This window comes from Balaenoptera borealis, assembly GCF_965194805.1.
Source record: "Balaenoptera borealis genome assembly, chromosome: 13".
NCBI lineage: Eukaryota > Metazoa > Chordata > Mammalia > Artiodactyla > Balaenopteridae > Balaenoptera > Balaenoptera borealis.
In genome coordinates, this window is record NC_138870.1 from 103,259,911 (window position 1) to 103,275,747 (window position 15,837).

A 15,837-nucleotide genomic window follows, 5' to 3' on the forward strand; every position below is an offset into this window, starting at 1 on the left:
GCCCTGCGGCTCCTAGACCCGAGCGGCAGCGGGCCTCGTGGGCAGCAGAGGCAGCGCACTTTCTCTGGTCCTCCTGGCTGAGTGCGTCTCCCCTGCAGATGGAGTGGCCGGCCGGGAGCTTTCGTGGGCTGCTTGGGGGACCCCGCCCTTTTCAGGATGTCCTGGCTGCTGCCGCGGGTGTTTCCAGGCCAGGGGCCGGGCCAGCTGCACGTTCCGGGGCTGGACCTCCCTCGGCGGCTTCTGGCGATTCCCTCCAGGACACAGACGCGTGGGCTCACGGCTTGTAGGGGTGGGTGTCTGCTCTTTGGAATTGCCAGCTTTGAATTATAAACTCCACCAGGGCAAGCTCACGTCTGCCTCTCGTATCCACGTGCCTGGCACTGCCTTCGTCACTTTTGCTCTTTTTGGGTTGGAGGGGCTGAGATAGAAAACAACACAGTTGTTTAACGAGCATCTGTGATGGGTGAGACATTGTCCTCTGGGCTCGGGCTGCCCCAGGGGACAAGCTGAATGGAAGTCCTTGCCCCGTGGAGTGTCCCTTCTGGCGAGGGGGACAGACAGCAGCCTACACACAAGGTGTGAGGAGGCACAAGGGCTCGAAGGTGGCAGGGGCCAGGGGTCAGAACGGAGGTGGGGAGCGGTCCCCAGAGCAGGGTGGGGCCTGGGCTGTGGTCCTAAATCGGGCAGTCAGGGCACCCTCCCCGGGGAGGCGGCAGTGTTAAGGAGGTGAGGGGGTGATTGTGGGGGTCTGGGGGCAGGGGGCAGCAGTGCGGCCGCACACCCTCTAATCCCTCTCCCCAGGGTCTCCTGGGGGTTAGTGTGCTCGCCCCTTGCTTACCGATAAGAAAGTGAGATCATCACCGTAGCCTAAGTTTACCTGTTGGTAGCTGCAGAATTAGCTTTCATACCTAGGTCTAGTTTTCAAAAACGCTTTGCAGAAATTAACTTCTAAAATGTTACAGTCTTCTTAGGTGTGAATTATTTCATTTGATCAGTATTTGTATTGGAATGTGAACTATTTTTCTTTAAAATAGGGAGAACTTTGAAGTATTAGAGCTTAAAAATGGAAGGACACCCAGTTAGGGCTTTTACAGGTTGATGGAAAATTCCTGTGACTCGTGACGGGCACTCTGACCACCTCTTGTGTGCCCGGGCCGGGCAGGCGTCCCCAGGCACCGAGTTCCTCCTGCTCGTGGGCTCTGCAGCTGATGCTGCAACCCTGTGAGCCACAGAGGCGGGACCACGTCCCGGTCCTCTTTGTGCTTCCTGGGCGTCCTGGGCAGTTAGATGCTGGTGATGTAACCCGAGCTGTCCTCAGGGCCTGCTGCCCTTGGGGCCTGGCAGCCACGCCCGTCCCTGCACAGGGATGTGCTGCCTGGGGCCGGGGGCGGGGCCTCTGCCTCCGGTGAGAGACCTTTGAGGTTACTGCTCCTGTGAGCAGCGCTTTGAAATTCTGAATGTCCTGGAACGTTCCACCGCCGGGCACGGTGCAGTTAGAGCGTGGCTTCTCCCGCCGTGTGGCTGTGTCTCTGCCAGCGTCTGTGCCACTGCCCGTCCCAATCGTGAGCCCCCGCGGGGAGCAGATGTCACCCTGCGCGGCACCCGCAGGGCCTCCCTGCTGCCATCAGCTTTGCCCTTCGGCCCTGGGGAGATGGCGGCCTCAAAGCTCAGTGGTGGTGGAGTGTGGGCTCGTAGGCTGGCTTCCCCGGGCCTTTACTTCACCTTCTGGCTGTCCATTTCTTAATGAATGTCTGAGACATCTGTTGCCTTTGTACCTGAAGTCAGAGGCACTTCGCTTGATTTCGGGTACCACTGGGTTAATGGCAAAGCGTGTCATTGGCTGGGAAGGGCTCAGTGGGCATCGGCCAGGCGAGGGCTGTCCCCATAGCTGACCGTGACCCAGCCGCGAGCAGGTCTTGTATGGACACCAATGGGTGGCGGTTAAATCACACTCTCGGGGGCCCCGGAGGTGGGATGCTGACGTGTTTTCCACTCACGGTGACAGGAGGCCTGGTTGTAGACCTTACTGTTTCCTTGGGGGCCGTTGCTGTTGCTTTACCTTCCAGATCCCACCAGCCCCACCTTCGAATGGGGCTCAGGGGCAAGTGGGGCCATTAGGGTCGGAATAAAGTCACACGGAGCATCTCTACGATCGCAGATAGATAAAAGCGAGCACGTTTATTCCGCGCTGCCGCGGGCCCCGTCCCTGCTCGGCGCCTCCTGCAGACTCACGAGGTGCACAGGGAAGAGTAGGTTCCCCAGGAGGGAGGGGAGCTGAGTCCCGCCCCCTCTGCCCTCCCCTCACCACTCCAGCCTGTCCTCCCAGAGCCCTGAAGGGGGAGGTGCTCTCAGCGCTGCACCACGTTTGCAGGCTTTTCTGGAAGTTTAACTGGACCAGACTCTGCCCGGAGCCTGGGCCATCTTGCTCCTCGGTACCCTGAGGGCCCCCTTGGGAGCCTTTCCCGTGCGTTTGGTGTAAAGCATGTCACCTCCCTTCCGGCAACTGCTGCCGGAAGCCGACGTTAGCATGTTCACTCCACGTTTGTTCCTTGCCCCATTTCCTGGAGTTTAGTTTTTACTGTACTTTTTTTTTTTAATTGATTAATTCTTGGCTGCGTTGGATCCTCGTTGCTGTGTGCGGGCTTCTCATTGTGGTGTCTTCCCTTGTTGTAGCTCACGGGCTCTAGTTGCTCCGCGGCATGTGGGATCTTCCCGGACCAGGGCTTGAACCTGTGTCCCCTGCATTGGCAGGTGGATTCTTGAATACTGTGCCACCAGGGAAGCCCTTTACTTTAAATTTCAGTTTTGGAAGATGCGATTGCTCAATGGGATTTAGTCCCGGGGGTCTACAGCCTTTCAGGGCCTCTTGCTTGTGGGTCCCGTGCTGGTCCCTGGAGGCTCTTTGTCAAGTGACCTGAGGGCCCTCTGCTCTTTCCTTTGCCTGTCCCCAGTCCTGGGTGCTGGGTGCTGCGCACTGTGTCACTTCAGGCCCTCTTGTGGGTCCTTGTGGGTGGCCCTTCAGTCTGTCTCAGGTCCGTGGTGCCTGGGTGAGGGCTGGGCAAGCTTGCACTCTGGTGGGCCGTCGTCTCCACCTGCAGTGGGGGATCTAGCTTCCTTTGCTTTCTCTGGGTGACGGTCCCTGCCTGACCTCCCTCCTGGGGCTCGGGGAGACCTGGGACGTTCAGACAGTCCTCAGCACCTTCATGGGCTTCATGCGCCCTTCACGTGTGCCTTGGTGGCTTCCCTCCATGCCAGGCCCGGGTGACCCGTGCGGGCATCCTCCCCCCTGCCCTACACCAGCAGGTCCTCGGGGCGCGTCACCCAGGCAGGCCCAGACCGCTGGCAGCCCTGACAGACCTGGTCTCCGGTTGTGTGGTTGTCAGTGTCTTGCTTTTCGTGGGGCGCGTCTGTTTCACTGGGGAGCGCCCCTCCACCAGGAGGGCCGGCGCGCTCCATGGGTGTGAGCTACGTTCATTTTACCCCCAAGAAACCAGGTCCTCGCTGCTCGGTGATGGCAGATCCACGGAGCGAGAGCAGCGAGGCGGAGCGAGAGCAGCGAGGCGTGTGTGAGGCCTCCTGAGGGGTGGGCGTGGGTGTGGGTGTGTCCGGAGCCTCACCTCTGTTCTCTCCCCCCTCCCTCTGCAGGAAGCGCCAGCGATGCCGGCCCTCTGCAGAGGTCCCAGTCTCTCCCACACTCGGCGACCGTGGCACTGGGCGGGGTGCCGGAGTCCAGTACCCTCAGCAGCTCAGCCTTAAGTGAAAGAGAGGCCTCCCGGCTGGACAAGTTCAAACAGCTCCTTGCCGGTCCCAACACAGATCTCGGTGAGTCCCCCCGGGGACGAGGCCACGCCGGCTGTGCCTCGTTTCTAAAGGGGGTGCAGCTCTGAAGGCCAGTCTGCTGCCATTTAACGCACTTGCTCCCCGTGTAATTCACCTGGTGAGAGGTTGGTCTGTTGTGTTTCATGCCAGTAGGTCACTAAGACGAGAGCCGTTTGTCCTGAAAGTTTACTCTCGACGTGTTTATTAACGTGCTTCCTCTGCAATTCGATCAGCATTTTCTGATCTTTTCTCCTTAATGCCCAGTTGCACTCTTCTGGCTTCTTAGCACCGCCTTGGGGAGCTCTGCAGGGCCGGCCAGGTGGACGTCCTTGTTCTTCACAGCGGTCGTGGGGCCGGCGATCCGGGCCGGTGACGGACGTCCTGACCGCGGCTGGCTTTGCACCTTCCTGCAGGGGCCCAGCGGGTCTGCGTAGAGTGTGAGCACTGCAGGGGGCAGGGGGCAAGACAGGTCTTGGGTGGAGGGGCCGGCAGGGGGCAGGACAGTCGCAGGCGTGGTTCTCGTGGGTCATGATACCCGCTTGGACGCTCTGCAGCCAGACTGAGGCGTGCTTGCTTTCAGGTTCTGCTGGAATTCCACTCGGATCTGTGTTCTTCTATTTATGGGTCGCATCCCTGTTGAGTGCCACTCTGCACTGGGCTTTCTGCCCGGCGCCGGAGCTTTCGGGAGGGTGGAGGTGGCTGTAGTCCCTCACGGTCGCGCTCTGTGGGCTGGGCACTGCGGCGGGCAGTGCCCCGCGTGGCCAGCAGGTGGCGCGTGAGGCCCGCGGAGGGAGGCGGCCCAGGCCCAGGCGAGCCTGCGGAAGCCGAAGCTGCGGGCCTGGCTGGTGAGGCGGGAGGAGGGCGGCCTTGGAAAGATCCTGAAGCTCGGGAGGTGCTGCTCCGGCCCGGGTGCCGTTCTCACCGTGGGTTTTTTCTTCTTAGTTTTGTTCAGTTTTGGCCTGCACACGTTTCACAGTCTCACAGCACAGAGATTTGGGCCGGCTGTTCTTGGTAGGTGCAGAGGGGAGACGAGCCCTTTCCCTTCCCCAGCTCCCCTTTTCCCCCTTTGCCCGGTTCCGGGTGTCATCTTCCGGAGATGGTCCGTGCATATGTTGTGTTAAACTTTTTATTTCGATGTGATTTCAAATTTACAGAAAAGTTGCGAGAACAGCACGCGTGCCCCCATACGCTCCTTGCCCAGATTCACCGGTTGTTTACGTTTTGCCCCATTTCATTCTGTGTGTGTGCGTGTGCTTACGTGCAGACGTGCTTTTCCTGAGCCGTTTGAGCCATCTGCCCCGCGAGTCTCCATTATTTCCGAAGAACAAAGACACCCTCTCGATGCTGTCAGGATATCGTTGTCAAAGTCAGGAAATTAAACGTCCACGCGGCACTGCTCGCTAACACACGGCCCACGTTCACATCCTGACGCTTGTCCCAGTAGCACCCGTGATACCTTTCTTCCTCGTCCAGAATCCACTGCAGGATCACGCGTGGCGTTCGGCTGCCACGTCTCTCTCTCGTCTTGTTAGCTGGAGTGACGCTCCGGCCTTGCCTTGTGGTCTTGGAAGAACGTAGGCCCTCCTGAGTGGCTTGTTTCACGTTCCCCTGGTGAGATTTGGGCCGGCTGTTTTGGTAGGAGCAGCACTTAATTAATTTGCCTTCTCGGTCCCCGTAGCAGGAGCCCAGGGTGCTGGTTTGTCCTGAGGTCGATGAAGCCAACTCTGATCCCCGCTTCGGGGTGTCTGCCAGTTCTTCCCCCCAAAAGTTACTCGTGTTCCTTTGGTGATTCAGAAGTGATAAGTAGAGAGGTACTTGGGTCTGTGTGTTGTTACATACGTTTCTTTCTTTCCTCTCCATACGGGTGGTAACGCTGTTCTGCTCGCCTTTCAAATTTAACAATGTATTTCCCGGTAGTACTAGGGAGAGGCTGTGGCCTCTGTGCGGGGTCGGCAGTGAGCCCGTCTGCCTGCGGCTGCCACGCCGGTTGTTAGCTGCCCCTCCCGAGGGGCCCGTAGGTCTTCCTGACTTGCTCTCATTACAGACGCAAGAGCTGTTCTTTGACAGAAGAACACCTGCTGCTCACCCTGACCTGGCGCTCCTGGAGCATCCCTGGCTGTGGGGAGCTCGGGGAGGGAGAGCTCGGGGGCCTCGGTGCGTGGAAGGCTCGTGCCCCGAGCCCGACGGAAGGGGACCGTGCGTGAGGAGCGGAGCGCGGTGCGGGGGCAGCGTCACCGGGGCGGCGAGGGTGGGGCTCCCGGGGCAGCTGCCTGCGTGGCTTCCTCTCCGCGTGCCCGGGAGCGAGCCTGGTAGCCTCCGGGCCTCGGCCTGCTCGTTCAGCTGCAGGAACAGCAGTGGCAGCACAGGTGCCCCCCGCTTTACACCACCTCGCTTTCATGGAAGACCTACTCCGTACCTGTTTTCCCTAACCGAAGGAAATCCGGAGAGGGTTTTTGCTTTCGTGAAAAGAAGTGAAAAGTGAAAATTGCGTTTTCGCTTTACGCCGTTTCAGCTTATGAAAGATTTCATAGAAACACTCTACTTTCAGATAGTGGGGGGAACCTGTACAGATTTTGCTGATAATATTGATACATATGAAGTTTTTAGGAGAGTGCCCAGCACTCAATAAACACTCAAAAAAAGTTAGTTATTTTACTTCTTCTGATTATTTTCATTTGCACTGGCCTGTTTATCATCTACTTGATTTTTATAACATTGACATATGGCCACTTTATAGACATTTTCTTGGTTACGTTCAGCAGCTTCTAATGGTAGGTGGCAAGGAGATAGCTCGTGAAAACAAGACTGCCTGATGGGAACTGCAGTTCTGGGTCAGGATCTGAGCCCCCAGTTAGAATCTTCCAGTGGACTTTGTCATTGGAGTAACTTTTGAAAATAAAATCGTACTTAAAAATAAAGCTTTCAAGACATGCGGGAAAATGAGTACATATGGATAGATTGAAAGGTTAATAGAAAATCAAATTCTTTTGTTCGGTTGTGGGATTATGGTTTTTTTTCTTTCTTTAGAATTCTATGTGAGTATCAACTCTAACACCGAAAAGCGAAAACCAAAGCTTTCAAAGTGAATTACTGGATTTGTATTTAGTGGCAAGAGAAAACACAGCCAGTAAATTGCCTGTTTTTATAAAGCAGTTAAGATAGCTTCGGAAGACAGTGGGATGTATTATCTTCACATTACGTGAAAGATGTAAGTGGCAAATATTTGCTCAGGTTGAAGAAGAAAATCACTGACGTGAGCAGCGCCCGCCCGCAGAAGCAGTCCTGCCTGCAGAACGTCGCTCCGTCCGTCAGAGCGCTGGTTTTCTTTGCTCGGTTTGTGCTCCCTTGTGGGGATGAGAGGAGCAAATAGAACTTAACAGCTCACTCCGCTCTTAGCATTGACTCAGTATTTACTTGTGCAAAGGCTGCCTGCTTTGAAGCCCAAGAAAGTGACACTTGGAGGCTTTCGTTGTGACCACGTGCGTCTGAACCGGCGTGTGAGTTGGCCATCGGTAAAACATGTGCATCCCGAGGCCTGCCGAGTGACCGCCTGGTGGCAGCCGGGCTCTGAGGTCGTCCGTGTGTGACACGCAGCCCTGGCGCCGGACATTCAGACACGAGCACAGAGGGAGTGAGGCCAGGTGCAAGGTCGCGGTCCAGTTACCCCGTGAGCACCCGAGCTGGGCTTTAAGACGGAGAGCATGCCGGGAGACGGCTGTGGGGAGAAGAGGGGTTTTTCGGGGGGCGGGGGGCGGTGATATGGAGTTGTTCACTCAGGAAGCAAGGGTTTGAGTTCGGTGCCCCTTCAGGGCCCGAGGCTGGAGGACAGCCCTGCCTGCAAGGGGCCCTGATGTGCAGCCTGGGAGCCAGTGTGATAGGTGACTCAGCCTCCTGTCTCATCAGCCATCACGGGGGAGTTGGGCCTCCCCTGCAGGGTCCTTGTGACCTCGGAGGTGGTTGACGTGAGGTGCCCACGTAGTTCTTCATTTGGCCAGTGTTCGTAGAGCACCGGCTGTCGCTGTAGGTGCTGGGGAACGGACCCCAGGGTCCCTGCACTCAGGGGCTGACGTTGAGCGTCGGGGACAGACAGACAGACAGATGCACGCAGTCAGCACTCCAGGAACTGGCCGAAGGTAGTAGGCGCAGTGGAGAGAAAAACAGAGCTGCGGGGTAAAGGCTGGAGCTTCTGCGGAGTGAGCGCTTGGCGAGGATTCTTTAGAGCGAGGGCACGAGGGCAGGCGTTGAAGACAGAGAAGCATCCCAGGGAGGGGCTAGGGGTGCAGAGGTCCTGCCCTGGGACGGGGCTTCTGGGATGGACGGGGCCTGGTGGGGGAGGGGAGGGGAGGGGAGGGGAGGGGAGGGGAGGGGAGGAGGGAAGCCGGCAGGGCAGTGAGGGGCAGGTCTGGAGGGCTGAGGAGGCCAGGAGGAGGCCCCCCGCTTTCTCTCTGCGCAAAGCCTCTGGCAGGGCTGGAGCCAGGGGAGCGGGACAAGGCCACGCAGCAGTGGGGAGGTGCAGGGATGGGGGGACAGGGAGGAAATTAGGGGGGTCGACTGGGGGAGGGGATGCAGGACGGGTCGGGTGGGCATCGCCTGGTGGATGGAAAGCTGGTGTCCCAGGGAGAAGGGGCCACCAGGACTGTGTCAGCTGGAGCCCAGGGGCTGCAGGCGTAGGGGGACAGCTGATGGACACAAAACCGGGGCACGCCCAAGAAGGGGGTTTTTTCACCGGGTGGCAGAATCAGGTACTGGTGAAACAGGGCCAGGGGAGGCGGTGTATCCAAATAACTGCACACTTGCTGCGTTTTTGGTCCTCACTCTGTGCGGGGCGCCGTGCTCCCTATATGTTGACATGCGTGTGCACCGCCCCCCAACCCAGACACACCCGAAGCCTGCCCCCGGCAGCAGCCGGCTCCTGATCACAGCTGGGGAGGTTGAGCCCTGGGGCAGGAGGCGACCCTGCGGCCCCGCGGCGGGGGCAGGGCCGATGCCGGCTGGGTCCTCGTTTCTCTGCTGAGGGCCTTGCTGGAGGACCGGGAGCGGACGGCGTGGCCTGGCTGTGGTGGCAGGGCTGCCAGCACCCCTGTTCCCGAAGGTCCGGGTGGTGGCCCGCTAGTGCCCAGCGTCAACCGTAGGGCCAGGCGCAGCCCCACACCCTTGCTGCCGTGTCCCAGCCAGGGACACTGGAGGTTGCGAGCATGTGCGCCCGTGCGGGCTTGTCCTGCTGCCTTGTGAAAGGTGAGGGTGGTCCTGGAGGGGCGACAGAATGTGGGAGGGACAAGGTGGCAGCTCCTCTGACTCAGCCTTGCCTCTCCCTGGAGTGTCACCGGGGAGGACTCCCGCCAGCACGGCCACCCCGGGGGCCACTGGCAGCTGCCCAAGTGCAGAGACGCCAGGGAAGAGGAGTCGAGGTCTCCTCGCGTGCAGTGTTCACGCTCCCCTGCCGCAGCGTGCCCGCGTCCCGATTCTCCGCGGAGGTGTGGGCAGTGTTCGGTTCTTTGCCCTGCTGGTGCCAGTTCCGCTGGACACGCTTCCTCAGATTCCCCTGGGCCCTGCGGCCAGCCGAGCTTCTGAAAGGTAGTTGGAGCGTAAGGGGCGGGGCGCGCGGGGCACCAGGGAGCCGGCAGGGAGCCGCTGCAGCCCGGTTTTATCTCAGCTGTGGGGTTTGGGGAAAAAGTGCTTTTCAGTGAAACAAACAGAGAAGCTTTAAAAGAGGGTTAATGAATTCACCACGCTGCCTGAGCCCTGCAGTCCCCGCCTGCAGCTCAGAACCAGAACCCGGGTGCACACAGTAGGGCCTGGCACACACTAGGCGCACGTGCACCAGCGGGAGGAGTGAGCACATCTCAGGGTGAGCCGTGGCAGGATTCGGTTGGGGCCTTTTCCTCGGTTGCCGCGTCTCGTGGTCCTGGCTGTGGGTTGGCTGGGCCTCTCCTGTCAGGGAAGCACAGCCGAGGCCGATTCTGACCGAGCAGAGTGAGTGCGGGCTCCAGTCGGGGTGGGGGAGTCTCTGTGAGGGGACAGGGAGGCCGGAGCCCACGGGTCCGGGCTCTTCTCCCCCACCTTTCCTTCCCGCTTCTCCTGGATTGCCCCCCAGTTTTGCTTCTCCCTGGTAGCGTCTTCTCTGACGTCAGGAGGAATACTGGCAAAGCAGCTTTCGTTAAGAACGTGCACAAGGAGTTCGTTTTTGAAAAAGTTCATCTGTCTTGAAAGGCAGATTCTAGGTTGAACGTGTTGCCTGAGTTGACTTCCCAAGGCCCTCACTCCTCCCCCCTGAACCTGTCACCGTTCGTGCCCCCATCTCTGCACAGCGGTGCCCCCTCCGGTGACTCGGGCCCAGCCCCCCACCGTCTTCTCCTCCCTCCTCCCCACTCCCACCTCTGGGCTGTCACCAGGTCTCCTGCGCTCAGCGCCTCCAGCCCACCGCCTGGTCCCTGCCGCCGCCTCTCGCCTGATGGTGACAGCCCGTCCCCGCTGGCCCCGCGCACCTGTGTCCGGCGTTGTGCTCTGCACAGCTGTCAGCGGTCCTTTGGAAATGAGATCCGGATCAGGTGCCGTCAGAGCCATCTGGCGGCTCCATCTCACTCAGAGAGTCAGCCGTCGGCCTGGTGACGCCCGAGAGGCCCGGCCTCCCACGACCTGCCTGTCCCCCTCCCGTCGTCCCCTCACTCTGTTCTGCGGTCGCCTGGACGCAGCGGCACGTCCGTGCCTGGGCCTTTGCTCTGCCGTCCCTCTGCCTCGGTTCCCTGCGTGACTCACTTCCTCCAGGCCTCTGCTCGAACAGACCCTCATCTTCAGGATCTCCCGCATCACGCCCCCCCCCCCCCGCCCCCAAACGCCTCCATGCCTTCACTCCCTCTCATCCTGCCGTGTTTTCCTCGGATCACCCGTCGCCCTCTGCCCCCGACCCCCGGAGGGAGACCTCGGTCTCTTTCTAGGGGTCGGCGGCACCTGGCGCGCGAGCTCAGGGCGGGCACGGGTCGCCGGGCACCAGTGAGACGTCTCCCCCTTACTTGGGTGGGCGCAGTCCTCCCGGTCTGGCTTTATTTTCCTTCTGTGAAAGTAATCACTAGGTAAGTAATTGTTCCCGACGTCCAAATGCAGGTCAGCTGCGGCAGCATCCGCCCTGCAGCCGGGACCCTCGCACGGGTGCGGACCCTGTGCTGCGCCGTGCCCGTGTCACGGACGCCCTGCCTCCCCCCAGAGCCTCCGCCCGGCCCATGGGTGGCTGATCGCCCGAGCGCCCCCACGGAGGAGGGGACCCCGCACGGCTCCTCCCTCTGTGTCGCTCTCGCTGTAGGGTTTCCGCGACCATCGTTCACGGAAGGTTATTGAAAGTGAGAGACGTGGGAAAAATAATAAAACCCACAAACCGCAGTTGCCGCTGTGTACACTGGCTGAATTTATGACAGTGTGTTTTCTTCTCTCCTCTCATCACCTGTAGTCGGTTCTCGCCGACCCTTCGGAGCCCCCGGCAGAAGGGGCTCCCCGAGCTTGCTTTGTCTTCCGGGCTTGAGGCCGGGAGTGTGAGGACTGCAGAGGCCGCGCCAGTCCTGACGTCGTTGCGTTGCCACTGCCAGTACCCTCATGTTCTGGGTGGCGTTCGCACTGCTAGGTGTGGCATTTGAGCTACGTGTAGTTACCACTCGGCTTAAAATAAACCAAAGTGAATATGATTCGGTGAAAGTTGAGCATTTCATTGAATATCTCTGGTAGAGCAGATCTTCAGTTTAATTAGGAAACCTTTCAGGGGTGTTTCAGGTAACTTTCTCATGGATGATGATTTCCTGCGTATAATCTTAAAAGCAAATGTTAAAAAAAAATGTTTGTACGTCTACTGTACAGTCTTAAAGGAGCAGCTTGAGAAATCAATCCGTTACACGTTTGTCTTTTTTCTCTAATGATTTCCTTTGTAGATCAGGACATGAAGTAACCAGCTGAATAATCATGAGACTGTGGTGTCTGTTTTCTGTCTGAGGGATGAGAGCGGAAAAGTGGGCAGAGTGTGTGGGAGTCCGCTCCCTGCCCTGCAGCCCTTTGTGCCTGTGACTCAGCTCTCAGGGTTGTGTCCATCTCACCACGGGACCGTGAGTTCCTCGTGGGCCGTGCTGTGAGTCACTGGTCTTCGTGTCCAGTGATGGGGGACAGGACACGGCGCTCGCTGAGGAAGTGCTGGTGGGGTCCATCAGCCTACTCTCTCCTGCCCCACGGCCTCTCAGTGCTCTTGACCTCTGTGGTTCACCAGCTGAGGAGGGGGATCGGTTAGGATTCGTTTTGGCTGAAGGTATCAGAAAATCAGACTCGGGCCTTTAGACAAATAGGGGTTTATTTTTCTCAGCAGGATGTCTGGAGGTAGGGAGCCATAGCTTGATTTCATTGATTTCATCAGGGATCTAAGCTCGTGGCCACAAGGTGGCAGTCATTGTCCTGTGTCACAGCAAAGGGCAGTCACCATGGCATCTGTAGTCTTATCAGGAAAGCAGTTTGACCAGAGCTGGGTCACGTGCCCCCTGCCCGGCTCCCGCCCCCCGAGCTGCAAGGGGTGCTGAGAAGGATCTCGTGGGCTCGGCCGTTGGCACTTTGGAATTGGGGTTCTGGTTACAGGGAAGAGGGAGGGGATGGACGTTGGGTGGACAGCCAGCTGTGTTTGCCACTCAGATAGGCACGTGTAAATCTGTCACCCCACCAGGTTTCCGGTTCCTTGAGGTAGGGACTGTCTTTCTTGTATTGTAGCACTTAACCCATGGCTGGTGTCTAGCACTGCCCCGACCACACCGTGGAGACCCAGAAATTGTTTGAATTGTGTTGAACTGTATACACGGTCTTGGGTGTGGAGGGAACGAGTGAATGAACTTTGAATTTTCATAGTCCAAGACACAGCATTTAGAACGAGCCCTCCTGTGTCCTGTTTTTCCCCCCACATGTAGCTCAGATTCCAAAGGACCACAAACCAACACATAGCCAGGTGTCTGGTCCTGGGAACTGCAAAGAAAATATACTTTTACATTAATTAATTAATTAATCAATGCACAGATCCTATCTTGTGCATTCTGGAAATGCACATCCTGTAAAGTTGCCAGATGAAGCTAGAAAGAAGAGGGTTTTCTGAAGAAGGGAAGTTGGAAGAGATGGTGAGCAATTGGAATTCCCCGTAGGTGTGGAAGGATGCGGGCAACACAGCGGCAGGATTGTTTGACCTCTTTAGAATCAGATCAAGGGCTCTGGGACAGCGGTAGTGGTGACCTTGGTGGTAGTGATGGTGGTGGTGATGGTAATGGTGGTGGTGGTGAGGGTGGTGGCGGTGGTGGTGGTGATGGTAATGGTGGTGGTGGTGAGGGTGGTGGCGGTGGTGGTGGTGATGGTGGTGATGTTGGTGACGATGGTGGTGGTGGTAGTGGTGGTGATGGTGGTGATCATGGTGATGGTGGTGGTGATGTTGGTGATGATGGTGATGGTGGTAGTGGTGGTGATGGTGGTGGTGATGGTGGTGGTGGTGGTGATGGTGATGGTGGTGATAGTGGTGGTGATGGTGGTGATGATGGTGGTGATGTTGGTCGTGATGACGATGGTGATGGTGGTAGTGGTGGTGATGGTGGTGATGGTGGTGGTGGTAGTGGTGGTGATGGTGGTGGTGATGGTGGTGATGTTGGTGATGGTGGTGTTGGTGGTGGTGGTGATGGTGGTGATGGTGGTGGTGATGGCAGCTGGCTTTGACTGAGAGCTTACTCTGTGTCAGGTACATGGAAATACGTGGAATCCCTGAGAAGGAGCTCAGAGAGGCTGGGGCACAATGGCTGTCCACTTCAACTTTACCCTCCTGGGTTCCTGTCATCTGTGTTTTCCAGACAGAGGCCCTACTCACTCTGGTGCTTCTTCCTGGGGTGGTTTGGTTGCCCATCTTCCTAGGAAAATCCCAGGAGCCAGAGTCAGCCGTACTCCCTTGTTTGGTTACTTTCTTGTGCCGTCTGTCTGGTTGGCGCTTACAGGTAGGAAGGGAAGTTGCACGTGTTAAAGATGAGAAGCAAGAAAGTGGAGAAGAAAGAGGTTGGGTGCCGTTTTGACTTTGTCACTCCCAGGCCCTCTGTGATCCTCAAAGGGCCCGAGTTATCCCTTCCCGGGAGGGAAACACAGAAGTCACGTGTGCAGGGGCGGTGGGGCAGGAGAGGCCAGACGTGCGGCCCTGTGTTTGCACGTCCTGGACCCCCGCTCTTGACCTGCTCTGAGGATGGGGCCCCTGACCGTGGCAGGTCAGGAGACTGTAAGCTGAGTCACGCGACAGGAGCAGATGTCTGCGACACACTCAGGGGCCATGTGGAGGAGCGGGAGCCAGAGCTGCCTGGACAGGGTCAAGTCCTGGTCCACACTGTGCTCCAGGAACGAGCGGCGGTTTACTTTTCACTTGACGGGCCCAGGGGCTGCGGTCACCTGCTCAGCTCGACCCTGCACTCATTTGAAAGCTTCACTCTGCAGGCCCACGAGTGCCTGGGGTGCAGGTGCTCACGGACGCTGTCTGAAATGGCCGGTCACCTGGCTGCAGGGCGTGCCGGTGGTTGTGGACCTCTGAGCCTGTGCCAAGGATTCTGCCCTGCGTGGCGCCGAGGCCCACGGGCTGCTTCGCCCTGAGCGGGTTTCTAGTTTAAGCGTAGAAAGCGAGGAAGTGCATTATTGGTGTGGTAATGCCCTTGTCTTGGTCCATTCAGAATGCTGGAACAGAATACCGTGGGCTGGGCGGCTACAGCTGACATTTATTTCTCGTGGTTCTGGAGGCTGAGAAGTTCCGGGTCACGGCACCGATGGCAGATTCCGCACCTGGTGATGTTCATTGACGGCGCCTTCTTACTGTGCTACAGCGGCCGAAGGGGCGAGGGAGCTCCCTGGGCCTCTTTATCAGGGCACTAATCCCATCCAGGGGGACCCCCCCTTGTGATCTGAGCACCTCCTACAGCCCCCACCTATGAACTGTCACCCTGGGAGTCGGGATTTAACATAGGCCCTTTGGGGACACAAACAGTCTACGGCAGCTTTCCTGCTCGCTGAGACGCAGCGCTGTGTGGTCACCGCACAGCACCACCCTGCCCTCCTCAGGGAGGAAGGCCTCTGTTTGTGAAGATCTCCCCCACAGGTTTCCTCGCTGGTTCCGTGCTGCCCTAAGTGATCAGCAGAGCGGCCCCATTTTGCAGATGAGGAAACTGAGACTCAGAGGAGGAGGAGGGCCAGCCTGAGGGTAAGCCCACAGGCAGCAGCAGCCCTGGGCTCCCTGCACGTCCTCTGCACTCACTGTACCAGGACACGGCAGTCCATTTTTAGAGATGTGGTGCAGGATTAGGTCGCACGTGACCAAAATGAGAAAAAGGGAGAAATTCCTGATGAATAGAAGTGCAGGGCGTGGGAGATGAGAAGTCACTCGGGTTGGCCTTACAATGGGATAGGACACAGGAAGGAAGTTAGAGAAACAAGGAAGTGCTGGGTTTTGTGTCGGGAAGTGAAGAAAATCATCTTTATCCTGAATTTGCCATGAGGAGTGAAGCGCTGCCGGGTAAGGCTTTGGTTTTGGTTTTGCGCCAGGTCTTGAGATATTAATACAAACTGAGGCTTTCTGGTGAAATCTTACACTGTGCTCAAATTGGTCCTAAAGGGAAAAAGTTCAGGCTTGCTTAAAGTGATTAAAAAAATGAAATGCCCTTTTTCTTAGGATAAGATAGTCTGAAAAAATTAGTTAAGGATGTCTTTTTAAATCCGTGTTTTAACCTATGTGTTGTTTTAGGTTCTAGAAGTAAGAACAACCACATTATAGAAAAGTCAGCAGCCATGATGGCCAGTCACCTTGCCCCCCATCTCTGGCCTCTTGTGGGACAGAGGAGTGTGGAAAACAAGCATGTGGGCTTTGGGGTCACATCAGGTCATGGCCACGCTTTGCCATTTACTGGCAGAGTGATCTGAGCAGTTTTTTTCCCCCAAACTTCTTTCGGCGTTAGTTTCCCCACCTGTAAAATGGGTCTAATGGTGCTTGCCTCCACCTGG

At 57.7% G+C, this 15,837-nt stretch overlaps 1 protein-coding gene across 6 annotated transcripts in view; it reads left to right on the plus strand.

The window, feature by feature from the left end:
• TBC1D22A (TBC1 domain family member 22A) overlaps positions 1–15,837 on the plus strand; it is a 314,445-nt gene that overhangs the window by 30,001 nt on the left and 268,607 nt on the right. For all 6 annotated transcript variants that reach the window (XM_082350602.1, XM_082350601.1, XM_082350604.1 and 3 more), the window contains one exon: positions 3,646–3,822. In XM_082350602.1, coding sequence (XP_082206728.1) covers positions 3,646–3,822 — 177 coding nt within the window. The remainder of the gene's footprint in view (positions 1–3,645; positions 3,823–15,837) is intronic.